Source organism: Phascolarctos cinereus, unplaced genomic scaffold, assembly GCF_003287225.1.
Source record: "Phascolarctos cinereus isolate Bilbo 61053 unplaced genomic scaffold, phaCin_HiC Scaffold_73;HRSCAF=605, whole genome shotgun sequence".
Taxonomy (NCBI): Eukaryota; Metazoa; Chordata; class Mammalia; order Diprotodontia; family Phascolarctidae; genus Phascolarctos; species Phascolarctos cinereus.
In genome coordinates, this window is record NW_027556113.1 from 13,230 (window position 1) to 39,277 (window position 26,048).

At 40.9% G+C, this 26,048-nt stretch overlaps 1 protein-coding gene across 1 annotated transcript; it reads right to left on the minus strand.

The window, feature by feature from the left end:
- Positions 1-3,801: 3,801 nt before the first annotated feature.
- LOC110204049 (albumin-like) lies at positions 3,802-26,048 on the minus strand. The gene is made up of 15 exons (XM_020980409.2): positions 25,925-26,048; positions 24,662-24,719; positions 22,888-23,020; positions 22,345-22,556; positions 20,664-20,796; positions 17,975-18,072; positions 13,904-14,033; positions 11,950-12,164; positions 10,796-10,928; positions 10,082-10,179; positions 8,674-8,819; positions 8,098-8,320; positions 6,603-6,735; positions 5,498-5,565; positions 3,802-3,972 (listed from the first exon to the last, which is right to left on the minus strand). Exons 1-14 carry the CDS (start codon positions 26,001-26,003, stop codon positions 5,524-5,526), a joined length of 1,833 nt encoding a protein of 610 aa, XP_020836068.1. The 5' UTR covers positions 26,004-26,048; the 3' UTR covers positions 3,802-3,972; positions 5,498-5,523.

The window sequence follows — 26,048 nt, forward strand, 5'->3', positions numbered from 1 at the left end:
CTAAGCTGTTTTGAATAAGATGATGATTTGAATCAACTACAAAGAACCTGCGAAGGAAAATGCTATCCAGTTCCAGAGAAAGAACTGTGATATATGGATGGATGCATTGTATGGTTTTACATATACATACATACATACATATGTATATGTGTGTGTGTGTATGCGCGCACAAATATATAAACAGACATATGTACATATATGCATATATACATACACATCTATATGTCTGTGAGTGTGCGTGTGTGTGTGTGTGTGTGTGTGTGTGTGTGTATATGTACATATATATAAAATGTTGGCCTTCTCTAATGTGGGGATGGGAGGGAATGAGAGAGACAGTACATCACTCAGACTATAACAAAATAAATAAATCATAAACAAAAGAGGCATTACCATTTGCTTTGCCATTGTATCCTGAGAACCATGGAACGTTTCCAACTGACACCCAGATGAAACCTTTCATGTATGCTCTCATTCTCATTAGAATCTGAACACCTTGGAAAAAGGGACTGAATCACTTTTACATTTGTATTTCCAGTGCTTTCCACAGGATAAGCATTTCATAAATACTTCATTCGTCCTTCTAATTGAGTTTAGAGTCCACCGAACAACCCCCCAAGGTATTTATCTCAATTAATTTCTGTATAACCACCCCACTACCATGTAGTTAGGAGACTAATTTTTTTTAACCCAAGGGAAAATGTCCATATCAGTCCATGCTAAATGTCATCGTGTTAGATTTAACCTATCATTCAAGCCTGCCAACTTGATTGTGGAGCCTGACTTCAGCATCTAAGATACGAGTTCTCCATCTCAGCTTCATATCATCTGAAATTTCATGAGAATCTCTTCTATAACTTTAGCTAAGTCATTGCTAAAAATGATCAACAGCACAGGACCAAGGACAGATCCCTGGGGCACTCCTCCACAAGACCTCCTTTGAAATTCACATTAACTCTCTGGATCTGGTTATTCCTTTTTTTTTTTTTTTGGTGAAGTGATTGGGATTAAGCAACTTGCACAGGGTCACACAGCTAGGAAGTGTTACGTGTGTGAGGCCAGATTGTGGGTGTGGTTATTCAACCAGCTCTGAATCCACCCAGGCCACATTTTTTTTTTGTCTGTTCAAAAGAACGGTATGCAAGACTTGGTCAAAAGCTTTGCTGAATATCAAATATGAAGCCTTCACAAAAATTTAGATGTCTGTTGTAGTTACGTAAACGTAGACTTTTTGATAATGATCATGATGATGGGGTGGCGGTGATGATGTGATGATGATGGCTAGCATATGCTTAAGGTTTATACAGCACTTGACCATTGTTATCTCATTTTATCCTCACAATAATCCTGGGAAGTAAGTGCTATTATTTGCTTTGTTTTACAGATGAGAAAACTGAGGCTTAGACAGGTTAATTGACTTGTCCAAGGTCACACAGCCACTAAGGCTGTATGAGTGAGAATTTGAACTCAGGTGTTTCTGACCTCAGATCCCAAACTCTATCCACTGCACCATCCACATATACTCCCTGAATGCTGGTAGCATAAGACAGAGAATAAGCCAATGCATCTCAAGCAATAATGTGCTTTAATGCAGATTCTGACTTCAGAGAAGAAAAAGAATTCCAAATCTTTAGGTCAAAACAGGATACATGGAGATCATTTTCCTCCTGTTCCCACAAAACATCAAAGTAACTTTGTAGTAACTTTGGTAGAATTGAACACACCTCAAAAAAATAATTACATGATTTTATCTGTCCCCTATAGTTTCAAGTAAGGTACTGTCTGCACAGAAGGTACTAAACACAGGTTATTTAATGAACAAAGGCCTGGGAGTCTAAGAATACAGCCCTATGGTTAGTGGTCATTGTGATCACGAGAGCCTTTTCCTCTATCTACATGTCCTAATGTACCTGGGACTTTTCCACACGGTTGGATCATTTAAATGGCCTGAGTCACCTCCTAAAAAGCAATAACCCACGGAGAACTTTCACTGATACAACTCACCCTCCTAGGACAGGTCTGGGCTATTACTTTGTAATCATTCAATCAAAGGGCATTCCTTTTTTTATTACTATTAATTTTCTTTTGGTGAGGCAGTGGGGGTTAAGTGACTTGCCCAGAGTCACACACAGCTACTGAGTGTTACGTGTCTCAGGCCGGATTTGAACCCAGGTCCTCCTGACTTTAGGACTGGTGTTCTATCCACTGAACCACCTAGCTGACCCCCAAAGGGCACTTCTTAAACTCCTACTGCCTGACAGCCACTGTGCTGGGTACAGGGAATACCAAGACAATAAAATGGAAAGGAGCTTACATTCTGTTAGAAGAGGAAACCATGTACACACACAAGTATAAGTGAAAGAAATACAGAAGATTGTGTGTAGGGGAAACGTTAGTAGCAGGCGGTCCCAGGGATCAAGACATGGCTCATGGAGGAGATGGCCTTGGTGCTGAACTTTGACAGAAAATAGAGATCCTAGGAGATAGAAGTGAGGAGGAAGGAATACCAGGAGGAGGGCACAGCCTGAGCAAAGGCTCAGAGATGGAAAGCTGTGTGTAAGCAAACACTAAGAAGGCCAGTTTGGCGGGATTAGAGAGAGAATGTAGGAGAGCAATGGAGACTAAGCCTAGAAAGGAAGGTCAGAGCCATGGTGTCACAGGCTTCAAGGCCAGACAGGAGAAGACCTGTTTGAATCTAAAGGCAAAAGGAGCCAGTGGCGGTTATGGAAGAGAGGAGTGCCATGATCAGACTTCAGTATCTTCACTTTGATGGTGGTGTGGGGAAGAGACTGAAGAGGAGAGAGATTGCATCCAAGGACACCTGGCAGGAGAGTTTACACTTTGTCTTGGACCTTACTTTGCTACACTGGCAGATTCTGTCATTCTAACCTGGCTCATTGACCATACATCTGTTGACCACCTTCATTCCTCCTCCTCCTCCTTATCCTCCTCCCCCTCCTCCTTTTTCTCCTCCTCCCCTTCCTCCTCCTCCTACCACACAACAAGAACAACAATAATAATAACCAAAAACATTTATATAGTGCCTACAATGTGCCAGGAACTGTGCCGTTTCTTAATTATTTTGACATGTGGTCCTCACAAAACCCTGGGAGGTAGTTGCTATTCTTATCCCCCATTTTACAGTGGAATAAATTGAGGCCAAAGGAGGTTAAATGAGTTGCCCAGGGTTACCCACCTAGTAAATGTCTGAGACCAGATTTGAACTCAGCTCTTCCTCACTCCGCATCCAGGGCTCTATCCACTGCATCACCTAGCTTACTCTCCTTTTTAACAATTCAGTTTGCCTCCTGCAGTGAAAAGACTTAGCCCCCACCATTATGTCTCTTTCTCTGACCAGTTGTCCCCATAACCTCAGCTTGGATCTTCATTATGGGTCTCAAATCCCCTTATCCCACCTGGCCCTAATTATTCATCTGCAATATCCATGCCATGGCCTTACACTTTGGCCATATTTTCTATTGATGAAGATACTTGTTAATGTATCTAGTAACTAGAACTTGCCTATTGACCATCCAGGTCCTGTGGCTCACTCCGATATTTTTAGACACATCACCAAGTTAAGAAGAAAAAAAGAATCCAAAAGTCCATATCCTTTTAAGCCACTCAAAAGTAAGGCTGATGTTCATGAATTTGCAAGTATGGAGTTGTGTATCTTTGTCTAGGGGAAACTCCTTAAGGTGGGAGAGAAAGTCTAATTCAGGCACCAGTAGATCTAAGAGGGTAACACCCTCTGGTACAAGTCATCATCACACACCACGGAAAGATCATCTTAGACAATTGCCATGATTGTTTATGCTTTCCTTTATTATTTATTGCAACACTGGGGAAGGATAAAAAAAAATTTAAGGCAAAATTGATGTTTTCTTAACTGTTGGGGTGACACCAACAGAGAAACAAAACAGATGCATGAATTTGGAGTACTCAGTTCTCTCTCTGTTTTCTTCCACTGGTCAACTAGAAGAAAAAAAGATATAAGCAAAAATGATTTTAAAATTTAGTATTTTATTTTTTCCAATTACACGTAAAGATAATTTTAACATTCATTTATTTAAAATTTTGAGTTCTAAATTTCTCCCTCCTTCCCTCCTCACCCTTCCCTAAGACAGTAAACAGTTTGACATGTTATACATGTGCAATCATGCAAAACATATTTCCACATTAGTTCTGTTCTGAAAGAAGACACAGAAAAAAAGAAAAGAAAAGAAACCATTAAAAATGCAGAAGGTGAAAAATAGCATGTTCTAATCTGCATTCAGACTCCATTAGCTCTTTCTTTTAAGGTGGATAGCATTGTTCATCATGAATCCTTACGAATTTTCCTGGATCATTGTGTTGCTAAGAATAGCTAAGTTATTCACAGTAGAATATCATATACTATTGCTCTTACTGTGTACAATGTTTTCTTGATTCTACTCATTTCACTTTATATCAGTTCATGTAAGTCTTCCCAGGTTTCTCTGAGAGCATCCTGCTCATCATTTCCTATAGCACGATATTATTCCATCACAATCATACCTAACAGCTTGTTCGGCCATTCCCAAAATGATGAACATCCCCTCAATATCCAATTCTTTACCACAAAAAAAAAGAGCAGCTATAAATACTTTTGGAGAGAGAGGTCCTTTTCCCTTTTTTAAAATGTCTTTAGGATACAGACATAGTAATGATATTACTGAATCAAATGGTATGCATAGTAACCACGATTTTAAACATTACTAAGGAAAAGCAATATTTTCTCCTCCCTTTTGAAAAAAAGTAGAGGGATTGTTTTTATTTTACATCATATACTTTTCCCAATATATCCCTGCCCCTACCCCTTCCTAGAAAGAAATTCCCCTTCCTAGAGAGAAACTCTTTATAATAAAAAAAAAAAGAGTTCAACTGAATTGACACATCTACTAAGTTCCAATTCTATATGCAAGGTTCCATACCCTCTATAAAGAGGTCTCTCCTTATTTAAAAGATAACAGATAGATTGAATCTAAAACAAAACACAAAGCAGTAATGAATTCAACGAGTGCAAAGAAAACACTTTTCCATACAGATCTCAAATTTAAAGTGGGTCCTTTCTTCCCGAGGTGAAGAATAGATTTCATATGTACCTGTCTTGGATATTTATTACAATAATACCTTGGTAAGATTCAGTACAAAACAGATCCCCTTCAGCCTCCATCCTAAGAAGGATCATTTCTCAAGGATCACCAGCCCCATTCACTAAGGCAGCCCGGGAGTGTAGAGTTAAATTCAGGCCTCAGTATTGCCCATATGCCAGGCAACACAGCATAGAGTGCTGAACATTGAGTCAAGAGGATTTGGATTGGTACCCAACTTCTGATGCTTATCCTCAATCATTTAAACTCAACTACAACTGAGGTATCCATCAGCTGTGAAATGTCAGTGGAAGATGGTCCCACAAAGCTGAAATCCCAGGGACTTGACATATCAACCAATTGCCAATGAAATACCCAAAGAGAGTTACCTGAAATACTAGTGACAGCTTGTCCATCAGGCTAAGGCAGCTTGAGCTGAAGCAACCAGTTTGGGACCCTGCATGGAAAGAAAACACAGATTTGTGAGAAAGAGATTCCAGAGTGTCCAAGACTGAGGTCCCTGAAAGGGGGCTCTTTGAGCATTATCCATTGCCCTTGAATATACAAAACCATTCCAATCAAAGGACATGGGAAGATATGTGTGCATAAACATCCTTGAATGTTAGCTTCCTGCTCGAGGAAAAGGTGCCTATCTGTATATTCATCTGGTGTTGAAACTATAGGAAAGATTCTTTGGTGAAAGAGAGTTTTGACTTGTTCACTGGGCCCTAGATGGTGGGAAAACCTGTACGAGCAATGGGAAGATGTTAAAGAGTGAAGCAGTGACTTCTTCTCCCTTAAGGTCTTCCAGTGAAGTCTGGATGAGAATGTCAAGTAGGGAAGAGAGAATTCCGGGGTTGAGATTGGAATACATCAGGGGTTCGTAATTTTTTTAATATTGGAAATTGTTTTTCAATATGATTGGTTTCCTTGACACTCGTGTGTATACTTAATTTTGTGTTTTTCAAAAACATTATTCTGAGAAGGAAGCCATAGGATTCAACAGGCTGCCAAAGAGGTCTGTAAAAAAAAAAGGTTAAGAAGCCCTGACCCAGAAGGTCTCTGAGGTCCCTTCCATCCCTAAGATTCTGGGTTCAGTGATTGGGTGAAACTGGGGCTGTTTCACTACCTGTGCACAGGCACAGCTTACAGCTGGGTTACAGCCAAAAAGATGGCCAGCTAAAGGAATTCTACCACTAAGTCTTATGCATGCCTCAAATGCTACACATGCATGATTTTCATTCGTCCTGACACATAGGAGACAGGGGAGACTGATAACCATTTGACAAGTGAAAGAAAACTACAAATGCACAACACAAACCGAGCTTTCAATGGACATATAGGAATATTTTAGTCAAGGGCAAAAAGGGAATAGCCTCTTGCTTTAAGAATGACCAGTGGTGGCACCTAAGTACTCCTGGCCAAGCCCCCATTAGAGGCATCACCAAAGACTGCCAAAGGTAAATGCAATAAAAAGAAAAGAGAAGTCCATACGTCTTCAGCGAAGCAGGCTTCCTGGTTGGGAGCTTTGCAGCACTTGTCCACAAATGCAGTGAAATCAGTAATTACACCCTTGAGTTGCTCATCACTGATGTGGGGCTTGTGTTTCACGAGTTCCACCAGTACACTGGAATGAGACAAAACACAGAAATGCCCATGAAAGTCAAGGAGCAAGCAGGTTGACCAATCATGCTTCATCTGGCCTTAGTTCTAGGTCACAATTCAGAGGAGAGGTCCTCACATTGAAGCCTGAGGTTTGGAGAAAGACATGAGTAAAGATGATCCTTTTGGAGGCATTAGGGACACCTTGGGACATTTTCCTGCCTTCCCCTTCAGGGATCCTAGACATCTTACCATGGGCTTCATCACCTCTAACCAGAGAGAGATGGTCCTTTAGTTTGCATTATTCAAAATGACAGATCCTCTACAGAGTGACCTAGCTCTCTGTTTGACTGTCTGTTGAATGGCAGTAGACTTAGATGGATAGCTAGGTGCCATGGTGGATACACTGCTGGATTTGAAGTCAAGAAGACCTGAATTCACTATTGTTCTATAAGAAATGATGAACAGGCTGACTTCAGAAAAACCTGGGAAGACTTATATGGTCTGATGCTGAGTGAAGTGAGCAGAATCCAGAGGACTTTGTATACAATAGCAGCCACGTTATGCAATGACTAAGAATGTTAAACTGAACCCTTCTCAGCATTACGAGGATCTAAGACATCTCCAGAGGCCTTGGGATGGAAAATGCTGTCCACATCCAAAGAAAGAACTATGGAAGTCGGATTGCTCTCACTTATTTTTACCTTAACTTGAATTTTGTTTCATCTTTCTGGTGGTTCCTCCTATTGGTTTTAATTTTTACTTACAACTTCACTAATGTGAAAATATGTTTAATGGGTATGTAAATGTAAAGCCTATGTCAGATTGTGCACCGTCTTGGGGGGGGGAGAAAAAGGGAGAAAAAATTTTCAACTCAAAAGCATATGAAAAAAAATTAAAAAAAAGAAAAAGAAAAAATAAAACAAAAGAAAAGAAAAAAGGGGGAAAAAAGAAAAAAAAGGAAAAAAAAGACCTGAATTCAAAAACTGCCTAAGATTCTCACTAGCTGTGTGACTCTCAGATAGTTGCTTTATCTTTTTAAGCCTCTGTTTTCTCATCTGTAAAATGGGGATCATATTAACCCTTATGTCTCAGGGCTGTTGTGAAGATCAAAGGGGATAATATATGTAAAAGTACTTTGGAAATTTTAAAATCTATATACATACTAATAGCAGTCATTGGTATTAGATACCACTCAACTACAACCATTTGCCCCACAAGTTTCTTCTGAGTGACTTGCACCTAAATCACTTTCTAAATTCTTTTCCCTGACCGATTCTTGCCCTAAAGCAGAAAGGTTTGCTCGTGTTGTCAGCAGAATGTCTTTCTCATTCTCAAGGAGGAAGCAAATGAGTTTGAGGAATGCAGGAGACCAAATGCTCCTGACCTTTGCTTCTTGTTCTGTTTCTCCTCTTCAGGAAGTGTGCACAGGTCAGCATGGAAGGTGAATGTGTCTGCAGAAAATGCCTTGGGTACATATGTGTCATCATCTCCCACGGCAGTGAAGCAGCGAGTGCGGCCCACCAACGAGTCTGTGCAGCATTTGGTGATTCTATCACTCACTGGGGTCTTCTCATGAAGGCGACACAGATTGTCAAATACAATAGCCCCTAAAGCAAAAGGAAAAATTGAATGAATTCACCACACGAGTAGGGTGAACACATTAGTATTTCATGGACTAAATTAAACTGTTATATTGAAGAACACCCTTACTCCTAGCCTCAGTCCAATTTTTGCCATTGAATTTTTAGCCTCAGTTACATGAGCAATTTAACCCTTTTGAAAATATAGGGTTTTTTAAAATAAACCCATAAAGGGGTTTTCATATGGGATTTTTAGGTGCTCTGCTTAAGAGGAGAAGTAACCAACATTTATAAAGGGCACTCCTTTGCCACAAAATTGTTTATTGTCATCTCAAGGCAAAAACTCGCAACAGTAGCATTAAAGTAGCAAAGAAAAAGACAACTCACATAGCCCTCAGCACAGGCCACTTTTTCTTGGTCACTGAGTTTACAGCATTTACTGGCAACTTTTCCAAACTGATGTGCAAGGCCCAACAATGTTGGGGTTGACAGTGGAAGTAGTTTCTTGGTATAACTGGCCAGTACTCTGTAATTACAATGTTCCAAATGGTCGTAGTCAAAGAATCACTTTAAGTAAAACAACAACAATAATACTAATAGCATAAAAAACTTCTGAAGCAATAAACACCTACTCAGAGTCAGTTGAAATCATTAAACTGACCATCCCTGGCAGTCAATATGGCCCTTCCCTTTTTCTATCTCTATGGCTCTCCACTGTCATGGCCTCCACCACTCATCCATTCTCCCCAATACTGTGTTTTGCATAGTGGTGACAGGGACATTTTCTGAGGCTTCATAGATCCCCGCAATGATGTTCACATTTTCAATGATGGAAGTTTCCCAAATATCCCAATTTCCCCCAGTATTAATCTGTCATACGTGGGTCTTTCTTAAACATTGAACTTACATAACTATTTCGTCTCTACCACCTCTTGGTACTCTACAAGTTTATGCTCCATTACAAAGAGTAGTCCAATCATTTATTTGTCCTGAATCATTTTGTTTACATTTCAGATGGGGTCCCAAGCCTCATGGTTGCCTAAACAAGTCTGGCATTCCCTGCTCTGTTGCTTCCTTCCATAGATTTTCGTATTTTGTTTTTGTTTTGTTTTTTTTTTTTAGCACTGGATCACATCACATTTAAAGCTTCAGCTTTCCGTGCCAAAGAAGTTTATTTAGTTCAACACTGGACCACAGATTTAGAACTGGAAAGGGTCTTGGAGGCCACTGAGTCCAACAACCTCATCTTGCAGAGAAGGAAACTGAGTCCTACTAATTTGCACAAGAATACACACCTAACAAGTGCCAGAGTCAGGTCAGAACCCAGTATCAAACTCAGGTGGTGCTGATTCCAAACCCAGCACTCTCTTCACTGCCCCATGCCCCAACTCTATGAGTAGTAGCAAACCAGTAGACAGGCCAAGTGCTGCCCTTTCAACTCCAAATCATTAAAAGGACCACAGGCTTACATAGCACTTTGAAAGGGAAAGATGAAGTTTTTCTGTTTTATGGCCTTTTATAAGAGACTGCCTTTTTCTCCTGCTGGGCCATCTCTAGTTATCTTGATCTATGTCTGGCCACTGGACCCAGATGGCTCTGGAGAACAAAGTGAGGCTGGTGACTTTGAACAGCCCTGCCTCACTTAACTCCAATTCATTTGCAAGGCATGGCATCATCTTTCTGATGTCATGGTCCTCTTCAAGAACAAAGGGCAAACTACAACCACCACCTTCCATCCTATTAAACCTTAAATATTCAAAACTGTTCAAACAGCTAGTTCCCACTCACGTATTTTCAAAACCGTATTCTCCAAGTTTTTCAAAAATATCACAATTTGACTTGACTAAATGGTTGGTCTCCTCAATAATGGCTTTCCGATCATCAGCCTGAAAGAAAATAAAATGGTACTTGGAGCACGTCCCCTGTAGACACATCACATGTACATATATACCAATTTTAGAAATCATATTAAAATTGGCCCACAGCAGTCATTCCATCCAGCTCATTTCATTTCATGCAAAAGCACACCTCAAAGGTCAAACAAGGGTTTTCAAGACTTCTGTACGTGGACATTCCAATTCTACTTCCTAATGACCCTCATGCTCAGGACAACTCAGAAATTCTTCTGTCCGGGCTAAATTGAGTCTCTCTTCTATTGCACCTCTCACAATGCTTTTTCTCATTCTGTCTTAGTGGAAATGAAGACAAGCAAAACTTTCTCCTTTCTCAAAGAGCTGTTCTAGATTGACAGAGTCTCATTTGCAGCCTTCCCATCTCCAGGGTAACTCTTCTTAATTCTTTGAAACATTGTTCATAACAACCTGATTTGAAAGCCCAGAATGAGCCAAGAGTCCCAAGGTAAGGTCCAATTAGCATTCATAAGACTGTACTTTTTTTCCTCTTTTTTATGTACTGTGCTATCATTTCCGAATCAAGCAATCCTGAGCATATGGCATCCCAGGGGAGTAGTTTGATTTTTTTTCTATCTCATGAGAAACCTACCACTTTGGCATAGCAAGCAGGAGGGTCAGCTGTGGCACAACACTTCTCAAGTGTGTGTTCGTAGTCCTTGGCAAGCCTCAGCAGTGTGGTAACAGCAAGCTCAGGGTGTCTTCTTCCACTGTCATACAGATAGCTGAAGAATGAAGACCAAACACACGTGAGCATGGTAAGGAACAGGATCAGCCCCAGCATTATTCCTCTGGCCTAAGGTTCCATGAATTTTGTGAAATTACAACAGAAACTTCTGAGATAAAATGTGTAGAGTTAACTTTGCCTATTGGTCTTTGTATTGGTGGATTCACCAGATGGTGTTAAATTTTCCTTTTTTTCAAAACATCAGCTCTATGCAACGCTACTCTAAGTCCAGAGGACACCAGAAACATATCTCCCAATTCCACATTTATAGCACTTAACTCCATACCGCCTTCTACTCTTGTTTAGTGGTCACATGTCTGGATGGCTACCACCTTCTTAATTAGTCTGTACATTCCTGGAATGCTAACATTCTATCTTATGCTTCTTGGTATCCCTTACAATGCCTTGTTTAGAACACTGAGAGTAATATGGATCTCAACACGTATTTGTTCTATGAATGAGAGTGAATGAATGGATGGATCAGTATATGGTGGGATGCATGGATGGACAAAGAAAAGCTCAGCAGACAGAAGACAATACAAAGTTTCCTTTTCTCCCCTAATTAATGAATGATACTTTTGTCAAGTCTCAAGGCCACAAAGTAGGTAGTTTCAGGGCTAAAAGGAGATTTTACAGTGCTCTGTACTCCTGCAGCCAGCACATGTCCAAAACTGTCTCCAAGTTCCCAGATATCTGTCTTCTCTGGACAAAGCCAGGAAATTATGATTTCTTGCCATCATTGGTCTCTTTTTGAGGTTGAAGGAAAGTGAGTAAATTGTATGGAGCCAAAGATGAGGTACAATTGAGCTGGAGTCCCAGAGTCATTAGCCTGGATCCCATCACTAAGTACAGCATAAGACATGAGAAGAATGTTCGTCTCTATTTCTGCCTAAAATGCTTGGGAGAGGACAAGGCAAGGAGTAGCCAGCAGCTCTACAACTGTGAAGCAAGTACAGTATCAGGTGAATGGCATCAAGCATATGAAAGGAACACAAGAATAAGATTAAAAGTTTCATTACTGGGCTAAGTAGACTTCATTTGCTTCCTGGTAGTTTTTGCAGGCGTCCTTGGTTTCTACATATTCAGCAAGGAAGTTAGGGAGGTCAGCAGGAATGTCATCATTCTCCAGATCAGCAATGCACTGGCTCTTCTGGATTACAGGCTTGTCACAGCATTTTCCGAGTTTGGAGGAGATTGTATCTTTGTGCTTACAAACGTACTCAGAAAGAGCCACCTACAAGCCACAAGATAGAAGCAGTTCAACATAAGGCTCAATAGTCTAAGCACTCCAATCCAACTCTGCCTATCCCTTCCACAATGCCCTTAGATCCTCCTTATTCTTAACAAATTGTTCTTCACTTGCACTCCTTCCTCTCGAGCTCCTTCCATATCCTTGCAGGCTCAGAAAACTGACATTCACCTGGAGACATTTCATCCCTGCCCAAGCTCTCTTCAGAATGGGATGTCCCTTCTCTCATTCTTACATGTTACACACACACACACACACACACACACACACACACACACAGCCAAGAGAGAATGGGGACAGGGGATTCCTTGCCCCCTCATTGCCACTTTAAGACCCTTACCTTACCACCTGCATTCTCTGTCTTCCTTTGAAGTTCAACCCAACCAGATGAATCACCCTGTCCAGACTCTACTGGGTTTTGTCAACCTCCCCTGGTTCATTCTCCCTCCTTTCTCCTGCACTTCAATACTTGGGTGCAGCTCAAGTCTCTCCTCAGTCCTATACATCCTCCACTTGGCTGATTTTTCCCAGCCTTAGGTCTACACACGTCACTCTCCTGTTTGGTGAGCTCAGCGACTCCTAGTACCTCCAGGATCAAACATCAACTTCTCTGTTTGATATTCAAACTGCTCCATAGCCTGTCCTCCTCCTACCTTGCAGCTACTCTTCTACTTCACTCCATTCCATAAGCTCTCCAAACTAGGGACACTGTCCGTCCCCCATGCCTCAGTGCTCTGCCCCCCTCACCTTTGCATCTCAGAATCCTTGGCTGTTTTAAGATAGATGAAGAGGTCCTCCAGCTGTAAGACCTTTCCCTCCTCAGATTACCTCCCATGTACTCTAAGTATACCTTCCATATGCATTATATATTTGCATGTGGTCTCCTCCCACCAGAATGTAAGCTTTTTGAGGACAGGGATTATTGTTGTCTTTCTTTGCATCCCCAATGTATATAGCACAGTATCTGGCACATGGAGGTGCTTAATAAATGCTTATTGACTGTCTGACAAATTGGCCAACAGCAATATTGACCTTAGCCTCAATTAGTGTGTTTTTTTTCAAGATAATAACAAAAATAATACTAATGATACTATAAAAATTCATTTTGTTAAGGGAAGTAATAGAGAGAGTTTGAAAGTGATACAAACCATGGAATCAGAGGGAGTATGAAAATTTCTTAAAAAGGGGCTTGGGGAGAAGCAATAAGAACACTAGCAAGAAACCTTCTCTACGGTACTTCACCATCTTGCTAAGGAACTCCCTTATTTTATACAGCAGCAAGTAATTAAGTGCCTTCCACTTGTAAGGTACTATGCTACACCCTCAGGAATTCAAAGGCAAAAAATGCTTATCCTCTAACAGCTCACATTTATCCAGGAAGGTAACAAGTATATACATAAGTTTTGTAGAAATATATACAAGTCAGATGTGGTAATTTTCTGCTGGAAGAAAGGAGAGGCTGAGGAGATTAGAAAAGGCTTTCTATAGAGAGGGAAACAAGCTTAGACTACTGCCTGGCATACAGTAGGTGCTTAAATATGCCAATTGACTGGCTGGCTGACACAATAAGCTGAGGTCTGAAAAAAACTACAGATTCCAATTTACTCATTATGATTCCTCTGATTCTAAATTTCTTCTTTGTGGGTATAAAAAAAGGCTCATACCAGTACATTATAGAAAAGCTTATACAAAAACAATGTGGGGTAATACCAGCAAATACTGACCCTATCATCAGCACACTCCAACAGGTCACCATGGCAACATTCCTTATAACCCTTGGTAAGATCTTCCACTATTTTATGAAGTTCACCAAATTCAATCTTGGGGAACTTCTGACTTAGCCGAGCTACGAGTCTAGGAAGAAAATTTACAAGAGGTAAATTATTAGCATTTAAAACTTCCACAAAAATTTCCTGGAAATCATTTTTTAAACTGCTATGAAATTCTTGAATGAGTTGACACATAGGAAGTATTTCGGAGGTGCAGCCAAATATAACATCAGTGCTGAGTCTGAACTATCATCACAGACACCATCACTACCTAAGCCTGGAGCGAGGAACACCAGTTCAAATCCAGCCTCAGATACTTACTAGCTGCATCACTCTAGGCAAATCACTTAACCCCTATCTGCCTCAATTTCTTCATCTGCAAAATAGGAAGAAGAAAAATAGCATCTACCTTCTGGTCCAGCTATTGAGGATAATATTTGTCAAAACACTTTGAAAACCTAAAAGCATAATATACATGCTAGCTATTATTTATTGTTCTCAATGCCAGCATAAGCACTTACAAGGTACTCTAAGTTTATGATCAGTAAAGAAGGGCAGGATGGTTAACCATTTAGTCCTTCAATATAATTAATCATAGAGCGAAGAGAGGTCTTCTGAAACTAGCCACTCTGTGACCCCTCCAGGCCATCTGGCACCAAAACCTGTTAAAGGATGTGCGATGTTCCCATGACTTCTAAGGACCTCCAGCAACAGAGAATCCTGACTTTTGAGTCTCTCACAATACTTCTTAGGCATCCAGATACATACACTAACCTATATTGACAACAGAACTTGATCAGAAAAAAAATCCTCATCTTCTATTATTTTCATTCAGTCACAGGAAATACTTGCATGGAACGCTTACCAAGAGGTTGACTGCTCTCCTTAAGGAGGAAACTATTTCCGGGTCCCACAAGAGGGAGAGTTGGGCAAGGGAGGACACAGTGGTTGGGGTAGGTGTGAGTAGAGAAAGGTCCCTTAGCTCTGACTGGGCCGGTGCATGCTGACTTAGCAGCTGACTTTGATAGAGCACCTCTTCATTACAAAGCACTGCCATGTGAGTCCCTCAATCCAAAGTAATGCCGCTGGAGTGATGTCTGTTTTACAGATGAGGACACTGAAGGGGCAGAGGGGTTTTCCCAAGGTTCCAAAGCTAACCAGCTGCAGAGGCAGGGACCATAACCAAGTGTTTTTTTCTGTTCTATTTCATTAGAACTTTAACAATCATCAACACAAATAAACTTTATACAAAGAAAGATTATATGTTAAAAAATACCTGTGAGCTTCTGCTACACAATCTGCTTTCCAAGTCATTTACTCACATATAGATGTGCATAGACATATGTCATATGTGTATATTAGAGACTCTGACCAAGTCACTCAACCTTTCACTTTTCTGGTCAACTCTCTAAGACTAGAAGGTGCGGAGAAGGTGCCAGCCTACATTAGTCAAGGAAGTTTCCTTAACTGAGAGTTCTTTATACCAATGAAATCACTGGCCCAGTCCTCCTATCCCTATATATGCACTTAACAAGAAAGATACATGAACAAATATTGTGCTGTTTATGTCCCCTCCTGCATTTTGTTTGCTTCTATGTATTTCTTTTAGGTGTTTAAAGGATCCTTTTTTGCATCTCTGTCACTACCCACTAATTTACCCCTTCCCTGTCTACCTCACCCCCAGGAGAAACCTTCCCTGGGATACATATGTACATACGGTAGCTCAGCAAAACAAGGCAATATACTGGCCGTGTCAGAGAACATGTATTTCATTCTGCACCTCCATTGCATCACCTGTCTACCACGAACTTGCATCAGTACTGATCTGAAGTCACTCTTCTTCCCAGAAGGCAAAGACTTCTGGGACATTTTCTCTTCTTTTTAGTCCTATTAATCAATGTGGCAAGTATTTGCATTCCAAACTTTTCAATAGGACCTGCAAATGTTTATCTTCAGCCTCAGAGTTTCACAACATGGTTTTTAATCTTCCCCTGCTGCCTTGGAAAGCTCCTTCATGCAGACAGTCCCTCTAGCTGATGACCCATTTCCTCCTCCTGCCATATTGATGAGTGGGTCAGGCCTCTTGCTCTTACCAACTACAGTACTTGGATAATCAACCTGACATTTCTGTTATCATTGTTCTGGTGGCACAAAGAACTCCTAGTCAAAACTCCCTATACCAATGCAACTCATCTATAATCTTCAAATCTTAACTAGGCTGGCCACTGAAAGGTGAAGTGATATGCCCATAGTTAAATGATGATTGTGTAGCAGATGGGACTTAAACCCAGGTCATTCTGACTTGGAGGACAACACTCTATACACTCTGCCATACTTCCTTTTCATGAACTTTTGGGAAGAGAAAGGATTTTCCAAACCTTGCTGTTAACAGCAGCCTTCGGTATTATATTTTTATGGTCTTAGAAGGCATTGGCCACATCTATCACTCTTTTTGCAAATTCCAAGCAATTAATAAACATGGTTACCTAGAGATTCTATGGGGTACTGTGGGGACCCCACTATGGCAAAGTGCTTGGGCTGTCAAACCCAAGATGGATGAGTACTTTTACAATGAAAAGAGAATCAGGGGGCAGCTAGGTGGCACAGTGGATGAGCTCCAGCCTTGGAGTCAGGAGGACCTGAGTTCACACCCAGCCTCAGACACATGATACTAGCTTTGTGATCCTGGGCAGGTTACCTAACCCCGATTACATCACCAACATGGCAGAGAGAGAGAGAGAGACAGAGAGAGAGAGAGAGAGAGAGAGAGAGAGAGAGAGAGAGAGAGAGAGAGAGAGAGAGAGAGACAGAGAGAGAGAGAGAGAGAAGAGAGAGAGAAGAGAGAGAGAGAAGAAGAGACAGAGAGAGACAGAGAGAGAGAGAGAGACAGAGACAGAGACAGAGAGAGACAGAGAGAGAGAGACAGAGACAGAGACAGAGAGAGACAGAGAGACAGAGAGAGAGAGAGAGAGAGAATCAGGGCTTAGCTGGGCTGAATGAGGCTACAGTGTGAGTCAAAGTGGTAGCCAGAGGGTTAGAGAGAACCAGACCTCCTCACCAATATGGCAGGAGGAGGAATTGAAGCGTCAATCTGCATCAAGCAGGGATGAAGGGAGAGTGGAGTTGTGGGAAACCCTCCCAAAAAGCCTCTTTAATACTCCAAGTTAAAAAATAAACCTTTTCTAGACCTTACTTATAAAACTGGAATGGAAACGCCTGCCACTTTTACTGAAACGACCAAATAGGAAATGTTCAATTCTGTGAGAATTATGTTGATTCTGTATCTTTTTGTATTGATCTTATTTGCCAGACTATTGATTTTGTCCTGTAACTGACTAAACTGTGGTTCTCTGTCTCTGAATTTAGTGCAGAAATACACTAACATGAATGACTTCAGTTTAGAAATACAGTTCTGCTGCTAGTCACTGTTCTATTATGGCCTCAAGGGTTTCTGCTGCCCTTGGGGGATGACCATGCACACAAGGCAGGCTTTCCTTCAATCATGTCTGGTTTACTATACAAAGAAGTCTGGACCACTAGTTTTTAACATTGAAAGTGGGCTCGACCATGAAATTTTCTCAGTCTCAGGAAGGAAGAAAGGAGCTATTGCTTGCCCTCATTTCCAACGTCCAATCGGTGATATTGTGCCTGTGCTTCAGCTATGTAACCAATCACGTTGTCTTCAACCCCATGATGTCACCTACTCTGTTCTCTACTTTGTTCTCTGCTTATAAAAATGACTTGCATCTTCAATTCTTCATCTTTTGGCTAATTGAGGCTGTCATTAGACCCATTCTACTAATAGCTAATGCCCTGATAATAAATTGTTGTCTAGCTGGGAGCAAGTGCCTTGGTTTACCTTTTTGTTGAATTTCACTTGTAACAATTTTTTTACTTTTTTACAAATCATGAAATTAACAACAGAAATTCGTGGGAGCTAGAGATATTGGAATCTTAGGCCTTTTCCCATCTTTGATTCTACAGCAAATACAATGTCTTTTAGGCAATTGAAACTTAGAGACTTACCCAGCCTTGACAGCTCTCTCTCCAAACTTGTCTAAACTGGAGCATCGATATCTCTGTCTTGCACCTGCAGATAATACTTTTTCTCTCAAAGCAGGAAGCTGTACAAAAAATAAATCACTTTTTTCAAAAATAATTTCCGTATTTTCATTAATATGAAAAATAAATTCCCCACAAAGTCCTCACAAATTACTTCAACATTTTCTTCAAAATTTAAGGAGTTTAACCTGAATTACTTCCATGAATGAGAGAGAGAAATAGAGACAGAGATTTTTTGATAGGTGTATTTCAATATTATTAGTTTCCTTTCTAATCCTACATATTTCCTTTTATGCACTGAAAGACGTGAATCTGAGAAAGGCCCATAAACTTCACTAGACAGCCCATGACACAAAAAAAGGTTAAAAGATCCTCCATTATGTGAAGATAGCTTTGCGCACACACCAATAGTCGATACTGCACTTGGGCTCCTTTTCTCGGTAGTGGTGATAGATTTTTCAGCTAAGCCCTTAATGGCCCCTTTCCTGGCACTTCTTATGACCATGGTGACACAATTAAAGGGAGTTGTTCAGATTTAGGAATGGTCAGTGATAATCTCACCAGTATGTAATACGTTATAAGATCCAAGAGGACAGAGGATACTTTGAGTTTTCTCTTGGTGTTGGTAGGAACTTAATGGGAGCTAATAGAGGATTGATAATTGCTTGGTGGATTGGAATTGAAGCTAGGACCTTCATTTCCATTAACATGATGTGTGAATCATCAAGTCAATCAGCCACAAGCACAGTCATCAATTAATTGAATGTTGAATCTCTCTGGGCCTCAGTTTCCTCCCCTGTCATGAAATTAGTAAACATAAGGATCTCCAAGGTCCCTCCCACCTCTCCATCTGTGCTCTTCTATGCAGTGTAGCATCTTTAACATTCTCTATCCTGAAAGAACAAGCTATATATCTTTGCTAAGTAGGATATACTCTCCACGTTTGGAAAATTATATAGTATATGTTGTTCTCAAAGACAGTTTCACAGGTATTTAAGAAATTTTTTTCAATACCTATCAAAGTTAAATTCCTTATTTACTAACTCTCATTAGACTTGGGAATAAAGTAAAAATGCATAGGATTTGTGTGGAAGCCAAAAGGAGTTCACATTCAAAACATCTCCTTCACTGGATTACTGAGCACCTAAAATTTCACTACTGACCACAAAGTCACTCCTTGAGGTTAAGGAAATGTATCTCTTAGAATCCTCTTTTGGAAGGACAACACTATTAGGATAAGAAAATTCAATAATTCAGAACTGAATTTGAATTAATTTAAAAGATTATTTAAGAAGATACCTGGCTGAGAGTATGGTGACAAAGAGGTAAGGAAGGGGCAGCTAGGTGGTGCAGTGGATAAAGCACCAGCCCTGAAGTCAGGAGGACCTGAGTTCAGATCAGGCCTCAGACCAAACACTTGACACTTACTAGCTGTGTGACCCTGGGCAAGTCAGTTAGCTCCAATTGCCTAAAAGTTAAAAAAAAATGCCAAAGGGTATATTTTGAGAGGGGAGGAACTTTTGGGGGGAGAGCTTACTTGGAAATGTTACTGCAGTGGGATACTTTGCACAATGAAGAATCAGTATATAAATACTGTATATAAATAAATATATATAAGTAAATATATATATATATATTGAACTCATGTTCATGAGTTCAACTCTGACACTTACACTCTGTGTGAACCTAGGCAAGACACTTATCCCCGTTTGCCTCAGTTTCCTCATCTACAAAATAAGCTGGAAAAGGAAATGGCAAACCTTTGGCATTTACCTTGGCAAGTACCTTTGCCAAGAAAACACCAAATGGAGCAACAAAGAGTCAGGCATGACTGAAAAAGACTAGTCAACAACAAAATTATGTCAGCAGCTCCATCTTTAGCCCTACCTAATGTTCCCAATCTCACCTGCAGCACAATTCACTCTTCTGCCTACAGTAGACTCTGCCCACTCCAAATTATTCCACAAATATAAATTCACATGCCTGCACACGCACACACATGCACACACACACACACACACACACACACACACACACACACACACACACACACACACACACACACAAGGCTGACACCAGGATGCAGGAAGTTCTCAATTGCATCATCAAACTAGTGAAATGAGTCAGGGGATTGGAAAGTTTAAGCAACACAGAGGCAGACTCTATCACCCTCCCCTTCACAGAAGTGAGGACAGTACTGAAGAGGAATAACGGAAGGGTCATATACTTAGAGCGGGAAAGAGCACCAAGTACCACCCCCTCAGATTACAGATTAGAAAACTGAGGCTGGGAGAAAGGACGTGACCTGCAGAGGGTCACACAGCTAGTGAGCATCTGAGATGGACTTCAACCCAAACGCTCCTCACTTCACCCCACCCACCCCAAGAGCCTTCTCTACTGTACCACACTGCCTCTCAAGCCAAGGGCCAGGACTCAAGAAGGTGCTGATAGACGATCATGGTAAGGAAGATGGGACTTCTTGGGTCCAGGTGACAGGTCCCACACTGATTTTATCTCTCTCTCTCTCTCTCTCTCTCTCTCTCTCCTCTCTCTCTCTCTCTCTCTCTCTCTCTCTGTGTGTGTGTGTGTGTGTGTGTGTGTGTGTGTGTATGTGTGTGTCTCTCTCCCCCCGCCCCTTCTCTCTCTCAAATACCTTTTCTTGGAGGCACGTAGCTTTGTCAGCAGACTGGCAACATTCTCCCACTGCATCCTTGTACTGAAAAGTGTAGGCAAGGAGTGCAGGGGCATAGAAGTACGGGTGTCTTCTGGCAACTTCATACAGGTACCTGAAATTGGCAAAGAGAACCAAATGGTCACTTTTGAATAGCTATCACTAATAAATGTCTTCAGTTGTGTACCCACATCAATTGATAAGTTTACTCTCTCAGCTGAACCTAACTAAATTTGACGTCTGCTGCCCCCTCTAATTTGGAGCTGTGACTTCATTGGCATTCTTTCAGTTCTATCTAGGAATTGGTGTGTTATGTTATGCAATATTACATCGTTAATATTCTCTATCCTCATAAAACAAGCTGTATGTCTTTTCTAAGGAGAATATACTTTCTACATTTGAAAAATTACACAGCATATACTATTCTCACTGAGAGACTCAAAAGTATTTCAGACAGACATTGTTTTCCATAAGTATCACAGTTAAATTGCTTATGTACTAACCAGCATTAGGCTTGGAAATACAGTGAAAATATATGGGATTGGAGGAGACTCAAAAGAAGTTCACGTTCAAAACATCTCTTTCACTGGCCTGCTGTACACAGAATATTTCACTATTCACTACAAATTCACTCCTTGAGGTTAAGGAATTGTATCTCTTAGAATCCTCTTTCTAAAGAAAACACCTTTAGGGTAACAGAATTCAATTATTAAGAGTTGAATGTGGAAAAAAAGAATTGAATGTGAATTAGTTTACACGATTATTTTTCAAAGAGGACACGATGAGGGTATGATGTGAAAGAGATGGGGAAGAGGAGGGGTATGTTTTCGTAGGGAGGAGGTGGCAAACCCCACCACCAAGGCCGAGGGCAAATGATGTAAAAGCCACTTTGCTTCACAAGTGAAGACACAGTCCCCCTGAGAGGCAGCAGAAGTCTCAGGGAAGACCATGCATAGGGAGTCATTCACCAAGACCCAGCATCTTCTTTATTGAAAAGGTATTCCTGCTAACTCAAGGCTGAATGCTGTTGTTTCCACACTGATCAAAGTGCTACAAATATGTTCGTTTTCTCTGAGTCTACCACCCGTAGGACCCCAAATGTAAATCTTGCTCTGAGCATAGGAAATGCTAAGCAGGCAAACTCAATCTATCTCTGCAGACTGGCCACTTTTCAATAACAGTAGTCTTTGCCAGGCTGCTGGGGCACTCAGACCACAGGATTCTAGAGCTACAGAGGGGCACAAAGATCATCGGATCCTACTCCCTCATTTCATAGATGAGGAAACTGAGGCCCAAGGAGCTTAAATGACTTGCCCTTTCCAACTAGATGGCACAGTGGATAAAGCATGGGGTCTGGATGCAGGAAAACCTGAGAACTTAGTAGCTGTGTGGCACTGGGCATGTCACATAATCTCTATCTGCCTCAGTTGTTTCATCCATAAAATGGGAATCATACCAACATCTAAATAATTTGTTATGGGAATCAAATAAAAGAATATTTGTAAACCCCTTAGCCCATGGCCCGGCACATACTAGGTACTTCATGAATGCTTATTCCCCTTCTCCCTCAGTCCCATACAGTTAGTACTATGACCTGTGCCAGGGTTGTTTGGCTCCTATGCTGACCCACCAGCCCCTACACTCACTTTCTGATCTCACTTACTTTCCCAGAACTCTGTTTGCATTCTCTTGGAAGTTGTGGCAAAGAGTGTCAGCATTAGCGGCTTCGATTTTAGGGAGGTCTGGGTGGTCATCTTTGTGGCTCAGGAAACATTGATTTCTCTCAGGTTCTTCTTTAGTGCAGCACTCTGCCATTTCACCATACCTCTCCCGAAAATTTGGCAGACTACATAACTTATCGCCAAATAGTTGGTGCTAGGAGGGAAAAAAAATACGTGGTTAGTCATGGACCCATTTAAAGCTCTGGAAATACTGGACTTCCTTATTTGACTGGGGCAAGACTCATGAGACAAGGAGTTAGGAGAGGCAGCTGCCTTGACAGTCTTCTGCTCCCCTCAAATCATTTGACTTCCTCTTAGTTCAGAACAATTCCTTACATTTTTTAACAAGAGGGAGCAGTTCTGGACTGGTGAGAAGTCCAAGAACAAAGAGAGAAATGGTGGGACACATTATTGTTGACTCTGATCTCCTATCTAAAATGAAATGAAGAGAGAAGGTCAAACTCAACCACAGAGTCTCTACTCACAAGGGATTTGTCACAATTTTCTGCTGTCTCATCAGCAGCACAGCCTTTTGCAAATTCCACGACTTCATTCACTAATTTTATATGATCTTCATATGGACATTTCTGGAGGAACTGAGCAAATGTGATCAACACTCTGAAACAAAGAGTTCTTATGGTTACTGAAAGAAAAGGTGAAATTAAACATTAAAATCCCCTCATAACGTGTTTGCCATACTGAAGATCCAATTGCATCCACACCATTTCCAGCTTGGCTAGAGGACCATCCACACCATGCCAACTTGACTAGAGTACCAAGGCATCCTGAGAGAAAGACGGGGGTGGCATGTGCCTCACGGATGACCCACCACCACCACCACCACCTCCACTCACACCCAGGTGGAGACAGCCCAGCACCCTTCTAAAGACATGTCTTGCTTCTACTCTGACGTCCCCATAGCCATTATCAAGGGGATTGACTCTTGCAGAGATGAACTATGACAGCTGTCTCTGAGGCTGCTTGCAGCCCCCACCTCTTCAGCAGCCACAGCTACTGAAGACTCGGAAAGGAAAATTCTCATCACCAAAGTCCTTGCCAAAGTCAAATGGCTCAAGACCAGAAACAGAAAATGGTCTTAGCAGTGGAAATGTCATTAAAAGAGCAGTTTTACCATGTACTTTGCTATTTTACCCTAAGGATCATGGGATTTTTTTCCATCTGCCTTGTAGCTGCATTCTCCTGGATGGGTTCTCCTTGAGGACAAGGACTTCTTTGCTTTTCTACTTGTGTATACCTCCAGCTCTTAGCACAGTGGTTAATGCATGCTTTTTCAGTCATTCATTCTATAAGGATCAATGTATACTATGTCTTCCTCACTGCTCTAACCAAAGGTGGAGGAAGAGAACATGCATTTAGATAGCACCTACTATGTTCCAGGCACTGTGCTTGGCACTTTACTGATTTTATCTCATTTGATCCTCACAATCGCATACAAACTTTGCTCTCAGAAGCTCTAGTCACATTACTTGCTAAGTGACTGATATATTCAAAGTGGTGTTTAGCCCAAACACACTTGTATTTTAACAGTTAAACAAATAAGATCACATCTTAAGGTAGAACTCCAAGCATTAGCCAGTGCATGAGTATTTTGTGGAGGGAGAAGAGGATTTTCCTAACCCCCAAAAATCATTCTATGTAGAAAGTAGCCAAGTACATGTAAGAGGATCATTGAGTAACTGAAGTCAATTCAATTAGACATCTAGAACCTTCAGTCTAGAAGACTTGAGCACAAAGTCTGCCTCTGACACTGATTACATCACCAATTATTAGACTGTGACCCAGAGGATGATCTGCCTCAATGTTCTTGTCCATAAAAATAGGGATAACAATAGCATGCTCAGTTGCCATCCCTGGTAACCATGTGAAAATAAGAGGTGCCTGTCGATAGAGTACTGGCTCTGAAGTCAAGAGTACCTGAGTTCAAATCCAGCCTCGGACAAAACTCTTGGCCCTTACTAGCTGTGTGACCCTGGGCAAGTCACTTAACCCCAATTGCCTAAAAAACAAAGTTTAAGAGGTGCCTACTTCCAGCCATAAGTGACAGCAGGGCTTCTTAGGGGAGATGTTGGAAAGCTCTTTAATTAGCTACTGAGCCAGAACCCAATGACCACTGAACGTGTTCCACAGGGGAAGTGGCAGAAAGAGGAGAAAGGGAATCACTACGTAAAGTACAAAGGGATAATGTCACATCAATATTCATGGAAAACATGAATTTAAATTTTCAATAATTATACTTACAGGCCTTTCACATTCACTTCACCCAAGTCTCTATATCGTTTGGCAATCTCACTCTTATCTAGAAGTAAAATATACAACATTGAGATATACATCTCATATACATATATTTAAACATGTATTTATATGTATACATATATACATATATACATATTTACATGCTAGATACATACATATATACATATATATGTATATATGCGTATGTGTGTGTGAGTAGAGATAGAGATAGAGATAGATAGGGATAGAGATAGAGATAGAGATAGAGATAGAGATAGAGATAGAGATAGAGATAGAGATAGAGATAGATAGAGATAGAAATAGAGATAGAGATAGAGATAGAGATAGATATTTAAACCACCAGGTGGAGAACCACTCCTCCACCTAGGCATGGTTTATGTATTCATTTGACTCAAAAGATGATGCCTCTGCCAGCACAGACAAATCTCTGCAGATTAGTCAACCTCAGGTCAGTATAACACCTGGAGAATTGTTGATTGGCACAGATACGTCTTGAACCACCAGTTGAACTTTGCAGTTTCTTTATTTTCTCTTCAAATCTAAGGGAGAATTTTTGTTGTTTATTTAGTCATTTTCAGTCATGTCCAACTCTTCATGACCCTTCATGGGTTTTGCTTTATTTTGGGGGGGTGGGTTGGCAAAGATATTGAAGCAGATTTCCATTTCTTTCTCCAGCTGATTTTGCAAATGAGGCAAATAGGATTAAATGACTTGCCCAAGGTCTAGAAAATAAGAAGTGGCTGAAGCCAGACTTGAACTCAGGTCTTCCTGACTCCAGGCCCAGCACTCTATTCACCTAGCTGCCAAACTAGGGTTACTTCTTCTATACCTCCTTCAGAGGAGTGATGAGAGGTCTCTCTGAAATGCAAGTGCATTAAACCCAAACTCTAATTATACAATTTATCTAATGGTTCTAGATTTCTGTATGCTGAGGCAGAGCTGATGATGTCATAGCTGAGGAGGTGGGAGGAATACGTTCCTTTCTTTCTTTGGGATTGTACAACTTTAAGAAGTCATGGTGGCTACATTTTCTCCATCTGAAAAAGGTTACAGAAACTATCCTGTCTAGGTCATTGACAATATTAGACAGACTAATGACTTCTTTGACACTATATAGATACAATCATCTTCATGAATATTTTTCACTGCTGAAGGAAAATACACATGATGGGACCACAAATCCCCAAAGATTCAATCTTTAGCCTTGATTTCTCCATCAAAAGAGAACATGAATAGAAAGATTCTTACGTGCATCTCGACGGACGATTTCCCTGGAATGAACAGAGCTGATGAGGAAAATAAGGGAAATGAAGGTGACCCACTTCATCTTGTCAATACTTTATGGAAATCGGTGGAGGAAAGAAGGTAGGAT